This window comes from Xiphophorus maculatus, chromosome 2 (genome assembly GCF_002775205.1).
Source record: "Xiphophorus maculatus strain JP 163 A chromosome 2, X_maculatus-5.0-male, whole genome shotgun sequence".
NCBI classification, from domain to species: Eukaryota; Metazoa; Chordata; class Actinopteri; order Cyprinodontiformes; family Poeciliidae; genus Xiphophorus; species Xiphophorus maculatus.
In genome coordinates, this window is record NC_036444.1 from 19,208,002 (window position 1) to 19,232,966 (window position 24,965).

The 24,965-nt window shown below is 37.5% G+C and overlaps 2 protein-coding genes across 2 annotated transcripts; both read left to right on the forward strand.

Moving 5' to 3' along the window:
• Positions 1-1,905: 1,905 nt before the first annotated feature.
• On the forward strand, positions 1,906-5,994 carry LOC111610868. Its single transcript, XM_023345915.1, has 4 exons — positions 1,906-2,069; positions 2,173-2,228; positions 3,046-5,848; positions 5,921-5,994. The coding sequence occupies exons 1-3, from the start codon at positions 2,044-2,046 to the stop codon at positions 5,430-5,432; spliced, it is 2,469 nt and encodes an 822-aa protein (XP_023201683.1). The 5' UTR covers positions 1,906-2,043; the 3' UTR covers positions 5,433-5,848; positions 5,921-5,994.
• Positions 5,995-7,982: 1,988 nt separating this feature from the next.
• slc12a3 (solute carrier family 12 member 3) lies at positions 7,983-23,888 on the forward strand. The gene is made up of 26 exons (XM_005796245.2): positions 7,983-8,372; positions 8,686-8,802; positions 11,667-11,742; positions 12,390-12,485; positions 12,571-12,710; positions 12,805-12,915; positions 13,873-13,984; positions 14,296-14,426; positions 14,587-14,671; positions 14,906-15,066; positions 15,430-15,537; positions 15,640-15,763; positions 16,183-16,284; positions 17,743-17,898; positions 17,990-18,089; positions 18,521-18,632; positions 18,753-18,890; positions 19,233-19,339; positions 19,464-19,546; positions 19,641-19,718; positions 19,815-19,913; positions 20,011-20,122; positions 21,900-21,986; positions 22,320-22,458; positions 22,537-22,604; positions 22,717-23,888. Exons 1-26 carry the CDS (start codon positions 8,088-8,090, stop codon positions 22,856-22,858), a joined length of 3,069 nt encoding a protein of 1,022 aa, XP_005796302.1. The 5' UTR covers positions 7,983-8,087; the 3' UTR covers positions 22,859-23,888.
• Positions 23,889-24,965: the final 1,077 nt, after the last annotated feature.

Below are 24,965 nucleotides of genomic sequence, written 5' to 3' on the forward strand. Positions count from 1 at the left end.
CCATGTCATGTTCTGGGTTTTCCACCAATACAGGAGAAAGTTAACATTCCAGATCACACAAACCTTCCTGATGAGAGCCCCACCAACTCCCCTTTGAACCCTCAGACAGCTCAAGGAAAGGACTATTCAGAAGAAACCTCATCAAAATATACAGTGGCCAGTATGCCCAAGAATCTTTGTGCCATACAGACCTTGAATAAAACATCATTCTTGAAAAGTGTGTGTGGTTTTATTTAACTCTCAGAAAGGTAATATGAGAAAAGAGGAATGCTAAAATGTTTTTTAAACTTGCATTAATAAATGTCAGCTGGTAAAAAAGTCATTCAGTGATTCAGTAGTGACTTAAAGTGACCACAAAGTCTATTTTTCTGTACCTTCCTGTGAAAAATATGTACACGGCTCAAAGTAGTGATGCATATTTACTGTGATGCAACGGTAAATATAATTTTGTTTTTTTTAAAAGCATTATTGACACAATTGAGAATATGACTTAAAAACATATGACCCTTAAAAAAGATTCAACACTGCATATACAGTGTTCATTATCAGAAGATGGGACAAGTTTTTAAACTGTATATAGCGAGCCAAACTCAAGGCCCATGGGCCTAACATGGCTCACCATGTTTTTGATGTAGCTCTCTAAACCTGAGGTCAGACGGACATATAAATAGAATATGTGCTTAAATATTAATTTATCAAAGCAGCAACTTACATTATAATTTTAAAAAAATATTTTACTTCAAAAAGTACTTGTCAAATGGAATGATATATTTTAAGCAATACATTCTGCCAAGGCCAATACTTTAAGGATACTCGTGACCTTGAAGTGGTTCAAAGTGAAAATCAGTTTCACTCCTGCTGTACATACTAAATAAAAACGTTTTCCTTTTTGATCATGTCTTCTTTGTTACATATAGGTGTAAGAAACTTTAAATGGTCTTATCTTGTGTAGGAAGACTCATGAATGAATAACCTTATCTGCTGCTCTCCATGTTGGTTTTCCAAGGATAAAACCAATTATTCTGAAATGTGTTGATGACCCTAGGTCAATCCTGCTCATCTGTTTTTATCTTGGTTTGGTGAGTTCTACCTTGATAACACTCTTTTGGAAGCCTGTGTGAATTCAGGAAGGTGCTGACGCTCTATTTGGGAGGGATGTCCTTGGGATGCCAAGTCATTTTTGTAAAATGTCAGCTTCTACAACATCTAAACTTCTTAGACTGGTCAAAACTGTCTTTATGACTTATAAAATTCATTAAGTCTTTTTTTTTTGTTTATGAAAATAATGCCTTAGTATTAAAGATAAAATATATAGTTAGGCAATCTATATTTTTGGTTTGGTCTGAATGTTTTTAATGGATGAAAATGAGGCTTGCTCATAAAAGTAATAAAACACCACTCCTAACTCTTCTCGGTAAAGAGGGAGGAGACAAGTCATAAAATATCCAATTAAATTAGTTTTTAAGTATTGGTTTACGACCAAATGTATTTTCTATCCGCAAATTCCGATAATGCAGTCAGTAGCAGATAAAGAAATAATTTATTTAAAATGAGTGTTTACAGACTATGATGGACTCTTGTTCTGGTTGGAAAAATATACTTGTGAGACTACATAAACAAATTAATTTCACACAGTGCTCAGCAAAGCTCCATTTTTTTTCCACACATTTGAGTTTTTAAAGGCTCAGCATGAACAAATGACCTTTTGTGGGAGAAAAATTTACTTGAGACTCAAAAATATAGGACTTTAAAAGGACAAATGTGTCCTTGCCTGTTACTTCTCCAAAAGCAGTAAATCCACCACAACCCAGAGCAATCACACTAAGTGGTTACACCTGCGTGAGCCTTTTTTGTTTCCCTTTCTGAATCTCATCTCATTAGAATGGGAGACTGGTACCCTTCAAAGCTTCCACAGGTCCTTGTTGGCATAAATGATGGTTAAACCTGAGTTTACCTTTCAACTGGAGCAAAACTGACAGGGCAGCTGTGCACTTGTAGCTGGAAAGTTTCAGAGGACGCTTGCTGAGTGCCGCTGCAGCAGTCATGACTGCTGGCTTCATGATTTCAAGGTAACAAATCTGCCTAATCTGGTTTTACTGAGTCCAGTAATTGCTCAATAATTTAGGCTGAAATGTAATATTTGGAAAAAATTTCCTTTCAATTATCTTACAGAATATTCATGCTTTGCCTAATAAAGGAAGTGACTTATGCCTCTGCTTTCCCAGGAGGTAAGTCTGACTTTCCTTTTGCAACATGTGAAACTGGTAAAAAGAGTAATGACTTGTTTCAGGCCTGTTAACCCACAGTCTGAACTGCTAAATCCCATTAAAACTGATGTTAGCCAATGCCTGAGGCACATGAAAAAGGCAATTTGTCCCCATTGAAATGGTCTCATACATATGTAGGCTATCGACTGACTTGTAAGTCACCTTTTGAGCCTTTATTAAACAGGCAAACCATGTCATGCAAAAGTGAAATTCCAATATTGTTCTAAATTAATGCAGGTAAAATCTGACAAAATGTTGGCTTTATGCTTAAAATTGATCTTATCCCTTCTGTGTGATTAAACTACTTTGCATGAATTTTATTTGCAAGCTAGACCTGCAAGGTCCCTCTAAGGTTTGGCCTTGGAAGCATACACACTCAGATTTGGGTTAAACATTGATTTGCAAACTCCAGTCCATGTGGTGTTGTTGTTACTAGAAACATGGCAACTCCTCTGAAACTTTTTTGAAACCACTGTGATTACTTTTAGTTTGACCAGTGCTCTCTGTGATTTGATGTACACTCAGAAAATGTGCCAACAAAGTGGCAATAACTGAATATTTACCTTGCACCATAACTTTTGTCTGCAATATAAAATCTTTTCTAGATGTTTTTCTTCTGCCAAGATGGTAATAGATACTCCAATCAGTCTCTGTTGAATATATAAAAAATATATATTTTGCTCGAATCTTGACTACTGTGTGCCACAATTTGATATTGCCCTGCTAAATAAGAACAAAGTAAATGTATACAAAATATTGACATGATCTGTTCTTGCAGCCAGTACTAGGTACACACCATGGCAAGATGGAGGACAGAAACGGGAAGTACTGGGTTACCGCCGCCCTCTGCATTATGTTCGCTCTCTGAGACAGCTGAAGAATAATCTGATCAACACAAGACAAAACCCTCAAAGGAGTGGTGTGAAGGATTTGACCCCTGGTCAGACTTTTAGGCAAACTCCACATCATCTTTGGCCACAGAACCTTCCAGTCCAACCTGCACCACAAAGAAACTACCCTTTGGTTCAACCCCGAGGTTTCAGGGTCAGCTTGGATCTCCCTTTTTATAAACTCGATCAAATGAAAGAAACCAACTCTCCCACCAAAGTCTTTCTGCAAAATGACCCCAAACTCCAGACTAAACCAAATGTTCAAAGTGGCCTCAGCATTTCTGAGTTTCAAAGCCCTGAGAGAGATTCCAAAAAGGATCCAAAAGCTGGAAAGAATATCCATGGTGTTCCCACTTCAACCTTCCAGGTCAACCTTACCATTCCCCCTCCCGCTGCATCTTTAAAGCCAATAAAACCCATTGGCATGCTTGTTGAAAACCAAAACCCAGGAAATATGTTTCAGACCAGTTATGGAGATCTAGGGAAAAGGTTGAGTTCTATATATACTGAATTGAAATCCCCCACCATCAACCAGAAAGCACGTGAACAAACCAGAAAGCAACTGGTTTCAACATGGTCTAACTATCCTGCTACTGGACCCAAGCAAACTCTACAGCAGCCAGATGAGTCGACTTACACCCAACCTACTGAGGGCAAACTGACCTCTTCAACATGGCAATTAAACCAGCACAAAATTTCCCCACAAAGAAACTATGATACTCCCACAACCAGGCAGAGTTTGGCACCTCAAAAACCAGATTCAACCAAACCACTGTCTTTGTCTTTTGTTAAGTATCTTGAACGTTTGGGTCTCAACAAAGCCCAAACAAGCCCAACGAGAGAAGACTTAGTTCAGCCTTATTCAAAACCAAAGCTACATTTGTCTCCTCCTCAATATAACAGAGGATCTCAAGATAACAAATATGTTGGTGTTGGTTCTCAAAGTGTTGCTGCTAATGTCAAAGATTTCACAAGCGATCAAAAAGGTGAAAAGGAACAAGATTCTGCAGTTCCCACCCTACAACTAGAATTTTCCTTCCCAGTTAAAAAATTGTCAAACCTCACTAAAGGTGGTGAGTACTTGACTATCAAACCTCAAAATGTTGAGTCTCTTTTGACTCGATACATGGAGGCAAAAAAACTACAATTACCGGAGAGTGAATTAAAAAAGTCAGTTTTAGGCTTTGATGCTGGGCACCACAGAACGACTGGGCTTCCTGAAAGGAAATGGCCAATCCTAAATATTGAACCAAAACAGAAGAAACCACCTCCTTATGAGCCTGTTACTGACGAACCTACAGGCAGAAAGCCAAGCTTTTCATCCTGGTTTCCAAGAGATTCAGAGATTGGAAAGCCTCAGTTTCCAGTCCGGGGAATTTCAAAATACCTCATTGATGTTACGCGACCCTTAAATGGCAAATATCAAACCATCCAGCCAAAACCACTGCAATCTGAAAGGCTTCAAAGTTTCTACAGTTCTCTGAAGCCCATCACAAACCGCTATGTGGAAAGTCAGCCTAGACCTTCATCCGGCCTTTATGCTTCTACACATGACAATCCCTTTAAACCATACAGTGATCTCCAAAAGAATGCTGAGATTGATTCAAGTCCACATCACCGCCTGTTCGCTTATGGCAGTTCATCCTTTAATTCTCCCATGTTGGAAGTTGTTCCTTCAAAAAGGCCACAAACATGGCAGAAACCAATTTCTTCCCTTTATCTTCACGAGTCCAACAGTGGAAAAGAACCTTCTTATGATACTTTTGAAGATGTAGCCGCTCTGCACAGTCTGCCAAGTGGATATAAAGTTCAAAAGAAACTTCCTGAGCAAGACGACCGTGGACATATTAAAGAGGGAAAAGATTACTATGTGAAACCCTTTGACACTAATGAAGGAGGTTCTGTCTCTTGGCAGATGTACCAGACTGGAAACACTGCGAGAACATCCTTTAATGTACAACCCCCATGTAGATCTTCATTCTCTAGGCTTGGCCAATATGGGTCTTTTTCAGACCTTCGCTACCCTTACCTAAATGCAGAATCTCAGCCTTGCAGTCAAGTACCTTGCATCAACGGTGTAGGTAAATGTGTTAATGAACCTAATAAACAGAACACAAATTTTCCACAAAGGGTTAGTTACTTGCCAAAGGCAGAGGCAATTTCTGTTTCTATTCCTTTCAGTACTTTTGAACGCATTTTTACTCAATCAAGCTACCAGCCTGCTCAAAATGGCTTTAAGCTCCAGCAATACCCTGTTGGACAAGGACAGCCTTGAAGGTTCATGTGAGTTATGACAATATACTGCCATTGGTGCCGTCAGGTCATGAACATGTTGAACTTTGGCTTAAATTGTGCAGTCTGCTCATTCCTTTTTCTTCTGCTCATTTAAATAATTAATAAAATGTCTGCTTCAAAATGTGAACTGTTCCAGGTATTATCACTAATTAGTTCCCACCAGCAACATAGTCATTGTTTGAAGGTACACTTAATTTTAATCCTGCATGTTTTCACTAATTTCTCATCACATTCTGCTGTGACCCTGGTTCAACAGTGAGTATTGCATAGCCCTGTCAACCTAAAGCAGTTGAACTTCAGGACTCTGGTTTAGTAAAATGCATCTAGATGCATGTGTGAAACCCACGACTTTTGCTGGCTTTAAAAATAAACCAGACTCTCCAAAGAGTGATGCAGGTAAGTGCTGCTTACACCCTTGAACCTCAATGTAATTTGAATCTCATGTCTAATAATGACTCTCTCTTCCAGGCAATGCAGGTTAACCTGAAGTGCAAGGAACAGGATCTAAAGTTCCCCTTTCTCAAATAAAATGGCAAAACCTACTCTCTGTGTGGGGTTTTTTGTTTTTGACTTTGCAATATGGGCATCTATTATATCACTGCAAAACCCAGGATTCTCAGATAACCACCTAAATGAAAAAATAACTTGGAAAAATCGTTGAACCACGTGCCACAGCTTGACTCTTATCTCTTGTTTAAACTGCTAACATGTGGCCAATGAGTTGTGCCAGTACTTCTACTTATTAACCATTTAATCTTTATAGGGTTTCCACTAAATTAAAGTGGGCCTTTTTCTAGTTATATGGGCTGGAAAGACTTTTAGTTGTTCAGTAGTAACTATAATATATTTTATATTTTGGCATCTTATTGCTTTGGGGGGGGGGGGGAAGAAACATGGAGTTTTCTGATTTCAGCTCTGTACATGCGTTTTACTCTGAAGCTGTACTTTCCACTCTTTTATAAGAACTTTTACCAAAACAATATTACAGGCTTGCATTTCAAATTGGGCATTCCTAATTGGGTAACATATTAGCAGAAGAGGAAGTGACCTTGGTTTCTCATTGCACGTTATACAAGACTTGTGTAGAGATATGTTGTTCAAAAGACTGAGTGAGTGCCCGCCTTGTGCAATGATAGAACTGCAGTGTGATTGAGATGTCCAGGGCTGTAAATGAGACAATACAGCAATTATTGGTTTGGACTTGTTTAAAAGCCACCATAAAGGCAACTCCTTATGTTTAATGGTTCAAGGAAAGAAGTTTCAAGTTTTTAAATTCAAACATTCCTTGCAGCCAGGTTTAATGATTGAGCAATATTTGACAACGCAGAGCAGCAGTTCGGGGTACCCAATCTGCACCTTTCACTGGAATTTGTCTTTCATGCTAATAAGAGCAGTAGTGGTACTGCACCATTCACATGCCCACCCAGCTGATGGCTTATAAGGGGATAAAACTGAGTCGTTTCAATTGCAAAGAAAATAGTAATCTGATTTTATTAGATTAGGTAACACTGTTTCATCTTATGTTGCATTCATAACAGTAAAATGAAAAAAAAAAAAACAAGTCAAGCTTGTTTTGAAGTCTTTCAAGGTGAATGTGTTCTGTACAGGGAAGAAATTCCCCAAGACTAAAAACATCAATTTGCCACAAATATCCAGTGATAGGCGTTTCACAATATGGGCTTGTTTTCTTGTTTTGTCAACCAACCATGATGCAATGTCATTTGTGCAGAAGCTAAGCTCCAATAAAAAAGCAGAATATATTAAAAACGTACAGTAAGTCAGGTTTTACTTTTAATAAAATTGCTTCATTATAAAACCAATTTTCTAATGTGACTTTTTTTCAACTTAAATGTTTTTACTGCCAGTCACATTATCTATGTACTTTTCACAATTCAATGACCTGTGGCATATCTGGACCCAATGTGTTGCTCAAGGACATTTGGACATGTGGTCTGGGAGGTTGAAATCGAACTGACAACTTCCCAGATGACAAACCACTTTTTCTTGCATAAGAAGTGTCCTTATTTTCCAAAATAAGCATAACAGATGAATATTTGCTTGACCTTTATATGCTCCATTAACAACTTTGTTTGGTTTCAGTCAAGGGCATCGTACAGGTCGTTGATACAAGTGTAATTATGCTATTTACAACTAATCTCACCAAAACAATCACACAAGAGCTTAATCATTAATAGCTGTGATGATCAAACCAGGAAAGAGAACTTCAAATGACATTTAAAAGCAATTTTTTATTTTATTTTAAATGTTTAATTTTGGGGGTAGAAGGGAAGAAAAATCTGTAGAAAAGTTTTTTTTGTGAATTGTTTTTAAATCAAATATCTGGCTTTAAGTCCTAAAGAATTTCTTGGCTGACCTCTTCAATGTGAAACTGTTCATGTCAGGTTTAATAATTCCTGTAATGAGTCTTGTTTGACTTTTCACTGAACAAGTGAACATCTTATACGGCCTGAGGCTCTTCCTGCTACTTTGAGGTCATTTTTAAACCCAGCCCTCATAATAAAGCCTTCCTCTTTTAACTGCAACTCCATAATCAACTTCATTGACTACCAGCCAGCTGTATGTGAAGGGAATACTTCTTATTCACTATCGTTTTGAGATTTCTGTGACATTGTTAATGGAGCATCCAACTGCTAATGACAATGTTAACTTGTCTGCATACAAAACTAACCTTCCACTGTCAGTACTTAATGGTAAAACATCGTCTGGGGGGTTTGATGAGTCGGATTATTATCAGTGTTACGGTGATGGCAGTAGCATGACATCCCGTCCGTCTATTGCTGTAAGTGGGTACGAGACTCTAGATGCTCCACCACACTATGATTTCTACGCCAACAGTCAGGCGTGGGGTCGGAAGAGACGCTTCAGGCCATCTCTGCATCAACTGCATGGTAATCCTGAGGTAAGGATGTCTACTCTTTATCAGTTCATATATTCAATACCTATTCAATGTGCAAATAAAGTAAAATGTATATCTTAAATCTTCATCTATGTATGACTTGGATATTATTTCTGCAAGGTTGTCGACTCAGTACGGTGATATTCAATATTATTTTAGCTCTAGTTATGCTTAATGAAGTTACTACTTTTTCTTAAATTATACCGCTTTTATTCTACGTGCATACTACACCACTAAATCCCCCTAAATTTTCTTTTTAAACTATACTTTCTTACATCTCTAAGTCATCAAACCTAACAACACTTAATTTGATTAGGATGACTCCAGACCTCCCGTGTATGAGGAGACGGAAGGAGACACGTCTGAAGAAGAGGATGAGCAAAAGGAGCCCCCACCTGAACCCACCCGCTTTGGTTGGGTGCAGGGAGTCATGGTAGGTAGACTGACCTAATGTAAGGTTAGGAGTTGTGATGGATTAAATTCTTAAAGAGATTTTCATCAATGTTCTAATCGGCATCATCAGCTTGAAAAAGGTAAACTGGGCTTCAAACCAGTAGGAGGGAAACATTTTTTTTTTTTTTATATATATATCTCTCACTTGTCTTGTGTCATTTATCTCTGTGATTTGTAATCCATAATGAAAAGTCTTTCATTTAACTTAAAAGTAATTTAAAAAACGGATTTTAAAAGTACTGTAATTTCCGAACTACTGACTGCACCTATGGCTACACAGTAGCTTAGTTTTTATCACTGTTGCTTTGCAGAAAGAAGGTCTTCTTGCATGGAGTTTACATGTTCTCCCTGTAGGTCCCCTCCAGGTATTCTGGCTTCATCCCACAGTCCAAAAACATGACTGTTAGGTTAATTGGTCTCCCTGGAAAAAAAAAAAAAACTCCTTGTGTGCATTGTTGTTTGTCCTGGCTGTGTTGCCCTGGTGATATAATTAGGATCTACCCTGTCTCTGACATGATGACAGCTGGACATGGGCACCAGCCCCCCCAGGCAGCCCTTCAAGGATGAGTGTGTTGGGTATGGATGTTCACATCTGAATATACGGTGTACACACTAACTTTGAAAATAAACTAAATTATACTTGTAAATGCCTCACTGCAGGTATTCACATTGTATCATGAGATAGTTACCCCCCCCCCCCCCCTGGCACAATATGTATATATATATATATATATATATATATATATATATATATATATATATATATATATATATATATATATATATATATATATATATATATATATATATATATTTTTTTTTTTTTTTTTTTTTTTACTTTTAATCAAATAATGTACCAGTAACATACAGAATTATGTACTGTGCATGCTTGTTTTCCAGCATGACTGTAACACGGCTGCGTAAAAGTATTGAGCCGAATAATAATAATGCATTAAAGTATTTTTCAAAACGCTCAAGGACAGTGTACAAAAAATAAAACAACATAGCAATAAACCAACAAACTATCAGCAACTTACATAAATCAAACATAACAGAGATTATATAGATTTGAAAATATGTTTTGAGGAGGTTTTCAGACAGAGGAAGGGAGTCAGTTTTACGGATCAGGTGGCGGCTGATTTCAGAGTAGCGTAATAGAAGGCTCTGGCCTCATGATACTGAGACAGACGGAGTGGACAGAGAGGTGAATGAAGGCAGAGCAACCTAAGGATGAGTGAATGCAAAGGCGCTGGGACAGGACGGCCTTGAAAGTGATGAGAAATAGTTTAAATTGGATCCCGAAGTTCTTAGGGAACCAGAAAGGTCATTGTCATTGTCATCGATCATCTTCCTGTGCACTAAAACCACTTCGAATTGAACAGCCTCGCACATGTCTTCAGTTTCTCTTTTGTTTTCCCTCTCAATGTCACTTTTGCATTCAGGTAAATTCGTCCTTGAGCTTTTGTTTTCCTCTTCACCACATTGTATTAGTTGTGTGTAAAAGAAAAATGTAAAAAAAAAATGTTGCAACTTATAGACAGAAAATTATGGTGTTTGTAGCCCTATTGTGCTTATAACCTCTCAAACAGCCTGAACTGTGAAAAGGTTTTACGGTTTTCTGGAAGAAAACGTCTAAAGGGAAAATGCTGTTGAATCAGAAGGAGTCTTGACTGAGTATCAACAAGTGTTTTTCAAACAAACCCTATAAAATATTTTCCAGATGAGATTTACAATGTACCTACTTGTAAAAATTTAGCACTCAGTAACTTTATTGTGCAGGTTTCTCCAGTCTGTGCATCTTAAAGCAGATTAGCTGCTTTAACCCGGAAGCAACTACAAAAGGCTGCTTTAAGGATTTGTTACTCCTTGTCTGTTTCTTTGCTCTTCTTAAGGAAGTTTTATGCAGAAATGAAGAATTAAACTTTAACTACGTTTGTCAGTTCAATAAATTATTATGCACTGAGTGAGTCCAAGAAGGGCAGATCTTGTTATTGAGGTCTTGTGTCCTACATTTGTCAAATGTTTTCCTATTTGAACGCAACTGATTTACATAATCAGGTCAGTAGGAGGCTCTTGTAGAGCTGAGAAGCTAAATCAGGTGTTTTTGGAGCAGGGTCACATCTAAATCACTGATACTGAACTGCCATTCAAATATATTGCTTAATATGAAACAATCAACATGCATATGCACTCATCTGAAAACATAATCAAAACTTTAATCATGTAAGTAGGATAAAATAAACCAATGAATATTGTCTGATAATACAAATACAAGCTGTCAGTCCTGTTTTTTATTTTTATTTTTATTTACAAAATGTTTGTCAGCTAATGATTATTCAAACATAGTGCAGTTTGGGGAAATAGTTGCAACATTAATAAAAAGAAATGTACAAATGTGTATAAGCTTAAAGATATTATTGGCCTGTTAAAGACAATGTCTCAATGAAGCACACCGATCGGCTTTGATCCTAAACTTGAATACATTGATTTTTGAAAAAACATGCTAAAATTAACTTTTTACCACCTTTTCCACACTCTTTTGAACTGTACTCCTTCAAGAGTTCAGATCCCTTCATTTCTTATGATGCAAGCACTTAGCATGTCCCTTAAAACATAGTTACTTATTCACTTAAATGTGTCACAGCTTTTTTTGTTCCTCGTATTTTTTTTATATATAACTTAATTGGTGTATTGCAATTAACTGATACTAAAATGCAATACAAGTTTATATAAACGTCTGGCACCCTCAGTCATAAATTGTGTCTCTCTTGCCAGTAGTAAAATTAAACTTTTTTCATTAACCTCTGCCTCGTAATTGTAAAAATCCTGCTTGTTTGTACACAGATTCGCTGCATGTTAAACATCTGGGGGGTGATCTTGTACCTGAGACTGCCTTGGATCACAGCTCAGGCTGGTATCGGTATGTTAAACATTCCTGGTGTGACTCACTTTCAAGTGTTTGTTCTCGATTTTAAGATTTTATGTGATTTTAAGCATTATTTAGTTAACATGTAGAAAAAATTTGGCTATGAAAAGGATTCAGTCTGCAAGGATCTGGTGAAAAGAGTTTGTAAACTGTGACAGAAGAGGTAGAAAAGAACTCCCAACAATTAATCAATGTAAGTGAAGTTCTCCAAACATTGAGAATATCTCATAGACATGCCAGATAGCATTGACAGCACTTGTCAGGGTTTGATAAATGATGCACTTCAAGTTTACATGCAATTGGATGGTTGTATTAAGAATTGCTAGTTGTATAGAGAATAGCTGACATGTTGACAAACTGTACAACACAATCAACCACAATGTCACAAAACAATTCCAACCAAACTGCATCAAGTGCTGATTATGTTAATGTATCTTACAAGGCATATTCTGTATGTGAAGACCTTCAAATACCTCACTGACAGAGTGTTAGACAGCAATTGTCTTCTGCTCCAGAACTGTCAGCTCCTTGCAAATTAATTGACTGACATAACCGTCATTGGTCTACATGTGTGCTAAATTACATTACATTTTCAGTGGATGAATTGAAACTTTACTCAGACTATTTCCCACCTCTGACAGGTATGACCTGGGTCATCATTTTGCTGTCATCTACTATAACTGGGATCACTGGTCTCTCCACCTCAGCCATAGCCACCAACGGAAAAGTCAAAGGAGGTTTGTTATTAAAAGATAGTCTATTTTCAGTGTGAAAAAGTCACAAACTTCTAACCAGATCATATTTTTCACCACATACCCCAAGGCGGTACCTACTTCCTGATAAGTCGCAGCCTCGGTCCAGAGCTGGGCGGCTCTATTGGCTTGATCTTTGCTTTTGCCAATGCTGTGGCTGTGGCAATGCACACTGTGGGCTTTGCTGAGACCGTCACAGACCTCATGAGGGTGAGAAGCATTCTCCACATGCATGTGCAAATTAGGTTCTATAGTGACACAATAAAGCAAACAGAGACTTACAGTATATGTACCTCTTTCTTAGGAACATGGAGCTGTCATGGTGGACAAAACGAATGACATCCGCATCATTGGGATCATCACCGTAACATTGCTGCTAGGGATTTCAATGGCAGGCATGGCGTGGGAGTCAAAGGTTAGATCAGTGGTCAAAGAATTTAACAATCCTGGGAGTTTGCTTCAGAGATATACAGTACATAGCATTTCTGAAAAATAAGTAAGATTAATAGTGTTAGGGATGTTCTTTTTAATATGGTAATGTTGTCTTTTGGTTCTACACGACGTGCTTTTTTTTCTTACATAATTTTCTATAAAGTTTAACATTTTGTCGCAGGTTTTTTTCACTCCCATCAGTATAATTTCTTTACTTTAAAAACTAAATTGCAAGTGTCTTTAATTCAAAAATCAAAACACATTCCCAAGAAACAAAAAAATATCTCAGTTGTTTCATCTGTTGTTGCTCTAAGCTAATTTTAGCTCAACCAACAAAAGTAGTGGTTCTCAGGGTTATAAAGGTTGCTGACCCCTGGATGAGACCATATAGTTATAGCATATAGTTAAAGTTTATTGTGTCCTTAAAAAACTGGGTGTAACTTTAAAATATCCATTCACATTTTTAAGATGTTCTCCTAAAATGTTGCTAGTAGTTCTTTTGCTGTGAGCATAAAACTGTGATACCACATTCCAGACTTCAGATATCTAGGTTACCTGACCGTTTCTATATACGTTACAGAATTGGCTATTGTATGATCTGTGGCACATAAAAGGTTGATAGGAATAAATTCAGCTGTGTTTGAACAGAAAGTCAGGCACTGCCAAGGCTTTCCGCCTTGTGGCGTAAAAGGTTAAACCAATTTAAATCAACTATAAATTTACTCAAACAGCTGCATATAATGGGACTTCCACAGAGTGGGACAGAAATATGAGCAAAAACCTTTTCAATTGAGTCTTAGATGATATTGTTCATGTTTATGCATAAAATAATGTGCAACTTTTGGAGATTTTGCTAAAACCCAATTTTATTTAAGAAACCATCTTAAATGTTTGTCTACAATGCAAACTTACAGTGTACTTTGCAATGTGCTTTCCGCAGGCCCAGATTTTGTTTTTTCTTGTCATAATGGTGTCATTTGCCAGTTACATCGTTGGAACCATTATGCCTGCTTCTTTGGAGAAACAAGCCAAAGGATTCTTTAGCTATAATGGTAACTATTACTGGCACTCAGCTCTAGTTGAACATAATATTTAAGTTTTTAATGTGCCCATTGCATTTCCTTGACCATTTTAGTAGTTAAATTCTTTTTTGTTTTATTTGATAGTTCTATTGTAATTTATATTTTAATGAGTGGTTTTTCTGGCAACTTTATACTTTTGAAACATGAAACATGTCTATAATAAAGATATGAATCCTTAGGATGAAATGTCCAATCTAGGTTGCAAGTTCTAAGCCAAGACAGATAAGACTTATCTCTTTTCCCCAATTCTTCCATAACTTTTACCTTTTCAACTTCAACAGCTGGTATTTTTGCTGCCAATTTTGTACCCAACTGGCGGGGTCCAGAGGGCAGTTTCTTTGGCATGTTCTCTATTTTCTTCCCATCTGCTACGGGCATCCTGGCAGGAGCCAACATCTCTGGAGATCTGAAGGTATGCAAGTATATTTTTTTTCTCTTTCTTATATTCCAGCAATATATGGGGGACACATGTATCCCCCACCGATAAAAAAAAGAAAATACACATGAATAAATATTAACGTGGTTGGATAGAAGTAGTTTACTTTGTATATCCCACGTGTTTTCCATCTTAGAATCCAACAATAGCTATTCCTCGAGGGACACTGTTGGCGATTTTCTGGACTACTTTTTCCTACCTTGTCATCTCTGCAACCGTTGGTAAGCCTACTTCTGTATGGGAAAAATATGCATAGAGAATATGCTTGAAATGTAGTATTTTAACATGTTTTGCTGCTGTTTTCTCTAGAGTAAATTTGAAAAAACCTTCCCAGCACTGAACTAATAATCCCTAGCTAATAATTGTTTCCTTTTCTATGTCTATTTTTTGTATTAAGGGTTTGTTGGCGGTTGTAAATACTGGATTTCTTCCTTTGTATGTTAACTTTTATGCAGGATCTTGTGTGGTTCGGGATGCCTCTGGCTCTCTAAATGATACTTTGCTCCCTTCAACATCCATGGACTCCTGCGTAGGTTTAGCATGTCAGTATGGATGGGATTTCACCGAGTGCATTAACAATAAGACCTGCACCTATGGCATTAGTAACTACTATCAGGTCAGTTGTAACCCAAACGATCATGCCGCTATACACTGTTCTTATATCCAAAATTGTGAAGTACTGTTTTTGTTGACATTATTTAATCACAATAGAAATGTAAATAGTTATTAATGCCTCTAAACTATAAGGAGAGGCAGAGCAAGGCGGCAATATGATGGCATAAAATTTACATCAATTGTAACTGTAGCTGTTCTTGTGTCTGTTTTTAATCAAATTCTAAGATTAAGTTATTTAGTGCCACATGGATAGATGTCCAATCAAAATAAAGATTTTTATATATTTTCCGTGAACCATATAAAACTGGTTAGCATTTTTGACAAGAAGTAGGCGTTTAATAAACAATACCTTTTCTGTGATTAGTCACTAAGCATGGTGTCAGCCTTCGCCCCTCTCATCACTGCTGGTATATTTGGAGCAACTCTGTCCTCAGCTTTGGCATGCCTGGTGTCTGCTCCCAAGGTGTTTCAGGTACAAACACATTTTCTCAAACACCACTATACAGATGTGAAAAAATGGCGCTTCATCTTTTGTTTGGTGTTTTTGTCCTATTTATTATATTCTGCTTTATAGTGTCTCTGTAAGGACCATCTTTACCCTCTCATTGGTTTCTTCGGCAAAGGATATGGCAAAAACGATGAACCACTCAGAGCCTACCTATTGACGTACATCATAGCTGCCTGTTTTGTTATCATTGGTGGGTCATTAAGACAGATGTTTAATGTATTTTCTAATCAAATCCTACAGCATATTGGGTTGAAGGTGATCTTACTTTTTGGAATAGATATTCTTTATGACCACAAAATGAAGTCTTAAAGTTTATAGCAAGAACTAAGTGAAAGAGCAATGAAAACAAAAATTATTTTAATTTCAAGATACAGTTTAAATTCTTAGTCACTGAATAGGATTTTTTTCCTTTTATATCAATATAATCAGTATATTTGATATAATTGATAGTTATCGTTTCATTATGTATACAATGCAAATTTAATTATTCCTGTAGCACCATCTTAAACCTATTGGTCAGTTGAAAAGTTAATATTAAACAAGAAGTTTATGTTTTTCACACAGTAAAGAGTAGCATATGACAAAAAAAAATCTGTTTTCTTTTACCAGCTGAGTTGAATGCCATCGCTCCGATCATCTCCAATTTCTACCTGTGCTCCTACTCTTTGATCAATTTCAGCTGCTTCCATGCTTCAATCACCAATTCACCAGGTAGGTCAAAAATATTTGCTCTCTTGCAGATTTCTTCTGTAGTTGCTTTTCTGCCGCACTTATTTTTTTCCATATTAATAAGAAATATGTGATGTATTAGACAAAGGCAACCTGAGTAAATAGAAAAGCCAGTTTCAAAACCAACCAGGACCTGTGTGAAAATATGAGCTGAAATATACTAACCCCTTCTTGAATGGATGTTCATTTTTACTAGCCATGCTTAAGCCTGATTAAATTAATAACAATAATTCATTTAAATAGAACCTCTGGCAACACAAAGTAGGTTAAAAGATCTTAAAAGGCAATACACGACCTACTATAATTAAATTCAAGAACACATTAAAAACAAAAAAATATAAAGCTCTGGAAAAAATGCAAAAACATTCCTAGGATTCTAAGTCTTCACTGAACTGTAGTGAGAGCCGTTGGCTATAAATGATTACAAAAACCATGGAACAGAGAAACTTTCAAAATAGTATTTTGGTCCTTTAAATAAGAGGTCATAAAGGAGCAATAACAACATCTGAAGCTGGGTGGGCCTCAGTTGAGTCAATCACTACTGACCTCATAAAAAGGCCGGTCTCATTTACCCCATAAATATTTTTGATGGTTCCCAAGACCTTTAAAAAAATTGTCTGTGGACTAACAAGACAAAAGTAGAAGTTTTGCAATGTGGGCCCCTTTACATATGGAGTAACCCTGGCAGTATTTCTTAAACAGAACATAGTATAATTAGACAGTCAGGCACAATTGAGGCAGGATCATTCTCAGGGGCAGCTTTACTGAGTCGGGAGTTGAAAACCTGCTATAACTGATGAAAGCACAAATTCTGGACTCCAGCCGAAATCCTGAATGATTGGCCATCAGTTTAGGATAAAGTTCAGTAATAAAAAAAAGAAAGAAAATTGCTTTTGAATTAGCCTAATCAAAGAGTGATCTTAACCGGATTTTTCATGTTCAAAAACCCTCCAATGTAAGCAAAGTTACAACAATCAAACATAGAAAGTGCAGGCAAAATTCCTTCACAGCGATACAAAGGAGTTATTACCAGTTATTGCAAATGCTTGATGCCATGTGTTGTCACTAAATATTCACAACCAGAACTTACATGGGGTCAGATTGCCTTTTCACCCTTAATAATGAAATCGCCATCCCAAAAACGTCAATTTACATTTACTCCTTTATTTTGGTATAAAATGATCAGACATGAACGACAAATGACCAAAAACAGACAACATCTTAAAGGTGAAAATTACTTTTTCCCTGGAGTGTAACGTATGAATCATGTTATGCATGTAAATGCATAACATGATGTAGCTGTGTATCATTTTATGTACAAGTTAATGTCTACATTAAATTGCATGAAGATGTGCCCTTGAGCAATTGATAATGTAGGTAAAACAAAGGCCAGTTTCTCTGACTGTGAAGTGTGTATTGTGTTTATTTGTACATTTGCAGGTTGGCGTCCATCCTTCAGATTCTACAGTAAATGGCTGTCACTGCTATGTGCTATAATATGTGTGGTGATCATGTTCCTGCTGACCTGGTGGGCGGCTCTTATTGCAATTGGTGTTGTCGTATTCCTCTTGGGATACACACTGTACAAAAAGCCAGGTAATCTGACTCACTGTAAAAACTACATTTACATTAAAGTATAGCTTATTGTCATATCAAAGCGTTCATTCATATTCCTTGCTTGGCTTAGATGTAAACTGGGGCTCATCACTCCAAGCAAGCTCCTACAATCTGGCGTTGAATCATTGTGTGGGTCTGAACCTTGTGGAGGACCACGTCAAGAACTACAGGTTAGTGATATGCTCCTCAGGAGATGACAAAGAAGGTAAAATTGATGGGAGGCTCACTGTTAGAGAACTGCAGCCAAGAGTTCTCTACCATGGGGTAACTAGTTGTATATGTACCCTTAAATAAGTTTTTGACAGAGTTTTCTATAGACTTTAGCTGGAATTGTGTACTTTAGTCAAGTAGGACTAAGACTCAGGTTTTGGGAAACAAACACTCCATGTGGGCCTGGTTAAAAATCGAGCACAAGCTTGTAAAATGGCTCCAGCTGCGTCTCTCTTCCCATTTTGTTATTTTAAGTTGTTTTAGTGAATTCAGATCATGTACAGAAGTCAGTATAAGTATATTAAAAGGTACTTTGTTATGGCTCTATACTACGTTTCCTGTTTTGATACTGGCTCTGCATTAAACCTCTTTATGTCTTTGTTCCCCCAAGACCCCAGTGTTTGGTGCTCACAGGTCCTCCCAGCAGTCGTCCAGCTCTCTTGGATCTCGTCAACTGTTTCACAAAGAACCTCAGTATGATGATGTGTGGAAATGTGGTCACTGTGCGTATAGATTAAAATGCCCACATACAACTTATTCTCATTCAATAAAGTAGTACATAAGGTTATTTGTGTTTAGCTCTGTAATTTAAAAAACTACTAATTATCTTTCCTGAATTTCAGGCTGATTCTTCCCCATCAACTCTAGAAAAGGCCAGCAGTAACAGCCACATCTCCTGGTTGAACCAAAGGAAGATAAAGTCATTTTATAGGGGAGTTGTGGCTTCGGATCTACGTTGTGGGGTTAACATGCTGCTTCAGGTCAGAAACAGCTTAACAATCAAAATATGGTTTAAACAAGAATCAATGTTGTAGTCTCTCCCATAAAATATCTTTCTATTCAACAAAGTGTTGTACTTAAAATTTTATTTTGACTGTTTTCTATTATGGAGTCGGTTATCTATCTAGAACATTTGTTCATTTCAATGTGTTTCAATAATTATTAGAGTTCAGTGTATGCAACATAATATGTGTCAGATGGTTTGCATAGAATTTGTAAAGTTTGATTGAGGCATTCATTTTCACAGAGGCGTATACTTTGAATATATTTAATAACCTGGCCATCTTCTTTCCACTCTGCTCATGTTGCAAACTCCCCACCAGGGGGCAGGATTGGGTCGAATAAAGCCAAACGTTTTGCTGATGGGTTTCAAGAAAGACTGGCGCTCCGACCCATCTCTTGCTACACACAACTACATAGAAATCTTGCAGTGAGTAATATTTATCTTATCTACTTAGCATAAATAATCTTATGGATATATCTTTTTTTAATTATTTTTGACCAAACATGAAGAAAACAAAGCTTTGTTGAATTCAATTGTATGTGCTCTTCAGTGATGCCTTTGACCTGCAATATGGAGTGTGTGTGCTGAGGATGAAAGAGGGCTTAGATGTCTCCAATCCACCTCAGTCACATGGTGAGAGCATTATTAGAGAACAATTTAAAGTTTTTAAGTGATCAATACATTCTTCCCTGTCTCACATTGACATTGATAACTGTTCTTATTACAGTTAATCAAGGTTTTGATGAGGGACAGAACAACATTAACACCATCTCTCCCGCCTCCCTTATTCGAACAAGCACAGCATGTATGTACTGTGCACATCATCACATCACAAGGAAATATGTATTTTCATGACAGAGCTTTAAGTACATTCAGATTATACTTTGATTATTGTTTGCAGCTTCTGTCACTGTTGATCTTGAGCCACAACTCACCACCGTGTTCCAGAAAAAACAAGGGAAGAAGACCATTGATGTTTACTGGCTGTGTGATGACGGAGGTGGGACCGCTACGTCTGCAGTCACCAGTCACCACCTTCATCTCTCGCTTCTCTGACTTTTTAGCATGATTCCTAATGATGATCTTTCTGTTGTTAGGTCTGACGCTGCTGCTGCCATACCTGCTGACTCGCAGGAAGCGCTGGGCCAGGTGTAAGGTCCGAGTTTTTGTTGGAGGGGAAGCAGACAAAAAGGACGAGCAGAAAGAGGAGTAAGATTACTTGTTTTATATAAGAGGTCTGCTATTTTAGTTTCTTTTGGAGAAATGAAGCAATATATTCATCATAGAAGAATCTCTTTCTTGTTTTACAAGAGGATTGTTTTTATTTTCATGAGATTACAGGTAAAAGCCAGTAAATTAGAATATTTTGAAAAACTTGATTTATTTCAGTAATTGCATTCAAAAGGTGTAACTTGTACATCATATTTATTCATTGCACACAGACTGATGCATTCAAATGTTTATTTCATTTAATTTTGATGATTTGAAGTGGCAACAAATGAAAATCCAAAATTCCGTGTGTCACAAAATTAGAATATTGTGTAAGGGTTAAATTTTGAAGACACCTGGTGCCACAAACTAATCAGCTGATTAACTCAAAACACCTGCAAAGGGCTTTAAATGGTCTCTCAGTCCAGTTCTGAAGCCTACACAAACATGGGGAAGACTTCAGATTTGACAGCTGTCCAAAAGGCGACCATCGACACATTGCACAAGGAGGGAAAGACACAAAAGGTTATTGCTGAAGAGGCTGGCTGTTCTCAGAGCTCTGTGTCCAAACACATTAATAGAGAGGCAAAGGGAAGGAAAAACTGTGGTCAGAAAAAGTGTATAAGCGATAGGGATCACCGCGCCCTAGTCAAGATTGTGAAAAAAAACCCATTCAAAAATGTGGGGGAGATTCACAAGGAGTGGACAGCTGCTGGAGTCAGTGCTTCAAGATCCACCACCAAGAGACGCTTGAAAGACATGGGTTTCAACTGCCGCATACCTCGTGTCAAGCCACTGTTGACCAAGAAACAGCGTGAAAAGCGTCTCACCTGGGCTAAGGAAAAAAAGAGCTGGACTGCTGCTGAGTGGTCCAAAGTCATGTTTTCTGACGAAAGCAAATTTTGCATTTCCTTTGGAAATCGAGGTCCCAGAGTCTGGAGGAAGACAGGAGAGGCACAGGATCCACGTTGCCTGAAGTCTAGTGTAAAGTTTCCACCATCAGTGATGGTTTGGGGTGCCATGTCATCTGCTGGTGTTGGTCCACTCTGTTTCCTGAGATCCAGGGTCAACGCAGCCGTCTACCAGCAAGTTTTAGAGCACTTCATGCTTCCTGCTGCTGACCTGCTCTATGGAGATGGAGATTTCAGGTTCCAACAGGACTTGGCGCCTGCACACAGCGCAAAATCTACCCGTGCCTGGTTTACGGACCATGGTATTTCTGTTCTAAATTGGCCAGCCAACTCCCCTGACCTTAGCCCCATAGAAAATCTGTGGGGTATTGTGAAAAGGAAGATGCAGAATGCCTGACCCAAAAACGCAGAAGAGTTGAAGGCCGCTATCAGAGCAACCTGGGCTCTCATAACACCTGAGCAGTGCCAGAAACTCATCGACTCCATGCCACGCCGCATTAATGCAGTAATTGAGGCAAAAGGAGCTCCAACCAAGTATTGAGTATTGTACATGCTCATATTTTTCATTTTCATACTTTTCAGTTGGCCAACATTTCTAAAAAATCCCTTTTTTGTATTAGCCTTAAGTAATATTCTAATTTTGTGACACACGGAATTTTGGATTTTCATTTGTTGCCACTTCAAATCATCAAAATTAAATGAAATAAACATTTGAATGCATCAGTCTGTGTGCAATGAATAAATATAATGTACAAGTTACACCTTTTGAATGCAATTACTGAAATAAATCAAGTTTTTCAAAATATTCTAATTTACTGGCTTTTACCTGTATATGAAAATATCTAAGGTGTATGGTTTGTTTCTAGGGTTTTGTCTCTCATCAAGAGGTTCCGTCTCGGTTTCCAAGATGTTGAAGTGATTTCTGACATCTACCAAAATCCTCAGCCTGTCAAGTAAGACTGCATGCTTGTTCAAGGATCGGGTATTTCAGTAAATCCGCCTCAAGATCAGACTTATCACATAATCTACGCAAGAGATTTTGAAAGATCCAGAAACTCCATCCCAGATCTCAGTTAGCATGTTATAGATCTTAAACCAAATTCACTCCACAACTATGTGACAGAATGACAAAGTAATTTAGAAAGCAACTTGTTGCTGATAAAGGTGATACCACAAGAAAAACTGCATGACCTGTACTTAGCTTTTTCCATCCAGCAGGAGGAAAAAAACATGCTGGTCCAGTCTTTTGAAACATTATCTAATCAGGAACTTCTTCTTTTCTCCAGTGTTCATCATTTCGAGAACATGATTGGTCGCTTTAGGGTGGACACAAATCCTAAACAGGACTCCGATTCTGACCCTACAAGACAGCAGGAAGCACCTTGGATGATCACTAAGCAGGATTTAGAGAGGAACATGGCTAAGGTCTGAGAAATTCTTACCACTCACATTTTTCTATTCCCCAGTTCTTCTTCACTAGAATTAACACTGTGTGACCTTCAGTCCCTCCGTCAGATTCGTCTGAATGAGGTGCTGCTAGATTACTCCAGAGATGCAGCTCTGATTGTGATGTGAGTGCAACATTCGTAACTTTCGTTGCTTCTGTCCTGCGAACTAGAAGATACAATTGTTGCAAACTGAAAATAAATCCTGTTATGTGTCCTTCATTGTGTCTAAAAACAGCACCATGCCGGTGGGGAGGAGAGATGGGTGTCCCAGTTCTCTGTACCTGGCATGGCTCGACGTCTTGTCCCGGGATCTCAGAGCTCCAGTCCTGATGGTCAGAGGAAACCAGGAGAGCGTTCTTACTTTCTACTGCCAATAAATTTTTCCAGCAATTATGTTGTTTTTAAAAGGAAATGCTGTAACACTGTAGGACCTTGAAACTGAAAAACCTAAGATAATTTAATGTAATATGTGCAATTAAATCCAACATCACAACAATATAGATGTTTGAAAAGTAACACACTTTTTATTTAGTTTTTTAAGGATTTATGTTAATTTTTCCTCCAATAATTTTTAATACAAACAAAATATTTTCAATTTAATGGCATTTGGGGTAAAAAGTGTGGTATGTCTGCTTTACATTTTAACACCGTTTCTGATTTACTCTAAATTTGGGTTGATAGTGAAAAATGTGAGTGATTTGCTTCCAAGACTTAATTATGTAATTTATTAAAACACAATTGCATAATAATACATTAAAATGACAATCTAAATCAAGGTCCATTTCTATATCAATGCCTAATGTAATAAGCTTTATATTTGTAACTGTTTCACACTGTCAGTCAAATTCTTACATATTACATATTTTCTATAAGCAACACAAAGTAGTGCATAATTGTGAAGTGGAAGGAAATGATTTTGGGTTTTCACAATTTTTCTAAATGAAAATATGAAAATAGTGTCAAAGTCTGGCAAATCACAAACAACATTTTTTGATCTTCTGCCATTCAACTTCACATTATGAAGATTTGGTAATTAGAAATTGATAACCCAATTAAGCTGTTGATTTATATGTTTCGGTATGTTTATTGGTACACTGCTCCTGTAGTTAATTCTGAGGGAGGGATTGGAGAAATCAACTATTAGTTTTCATTAAATAGCCTTTAATAAATCAAAATCTCCTGAAATTTCCTTTATAATTATGACATGTTGTAAAGTACATTAATAATATGACAGTTTTATCTTTTCTTGTTTTCATTCAAACAGTAGATGCATGTGATTAATCAGCTTGGATTGAGGAATGTCTTAATTTATTTCTGGGGTTTTATTCATTTAATTTTTAATCATGAAAAACCCATGTTTTATGTTCACATATGAAACATTGGAAATAAAAGAAATGTGAAATTGCATTTTTTTTAACCTATAAAGTGATAATGTTTTAATTTTTCCATCTTCCACCAAGCCAAGGTTGGTTTAAAGGGGTCAAGGGTAAAGCCAGCATCTCATCAGTGCTGCAGTTTATTCTGAGGGATCCCAAAGCCAGTAATTACACTAGTCCGTTGAGTTTTTTTTGTTTTTTTATGCATTAATTTTTCAAATTAATGCTTTGATTTGAAAAATCAAAGCGTGGTAAATGTCTATCATGCCTGTGTGTGTGTGTGTGTGTGTGTGTGTGTGTGTGTGTGTGTGTGTGTGTGTGTGTGTGTGTGTGTGTGTGTGTGTGTGTGTGTGTGTGTTGGTGTGTGTGGGGGTGTGCGTGTGTGTGTGTGGGGGGGGGTGTCTGGGTGGGTGGGTGGATGGATGGATGGATGGATGGATGGATGGAGCACACAGTACATGTTCAAGTTCCAATGCTGACGTCACAACTGCATGCGCAAATGCGGTTCTCTTTTTTCCGCTTTGAGTTACCATGACAGCTAGAAAAGACAAAGTCGTATTTCAGACGCAAATAAAACAATATTATGCACTTTGTCAATCACTTTGTTTTCCTAATATAATGTGCTTTTAAGTTTTCATGGATTTCCAAGCGGTCCTGAATTAAGAAGACGTTCCGCACAGCAAAGTTTTCAGCCTTCACTTCACTCCGGATCAACTTCTTCAGCTTAAAGCAGAAGGTAAAGGAGCTTCCTGTGCTATTTCCATGGAATCACTTCTGTATTCAGCCTGAAAGAGAGTTTATGGGAACGAGAGAGCAGACCAGAGCCAAACAGCCGAGCAACTGATCTGCCTGTACACACTGTTGTAAACACCGTCCTGCTTCACAAGAAGCATGCAAAACTAATAAAGCGAAATAACACGGAGACCTTAAGGAACACGGCCATATTTTTCTAAAAGCAACAACTTTGAACCTGAACAGTCAGCTGAACTAGAACTCTGACACCAGAGCTGCTCTACTGTTAAGCCATGGGCTTGTTGTTCCTCAGGCTTCAGAAGCAAAAAGCCTGAACAGTAAAATCCCCCGTTACTTGGTCTCTGACACTAACGAC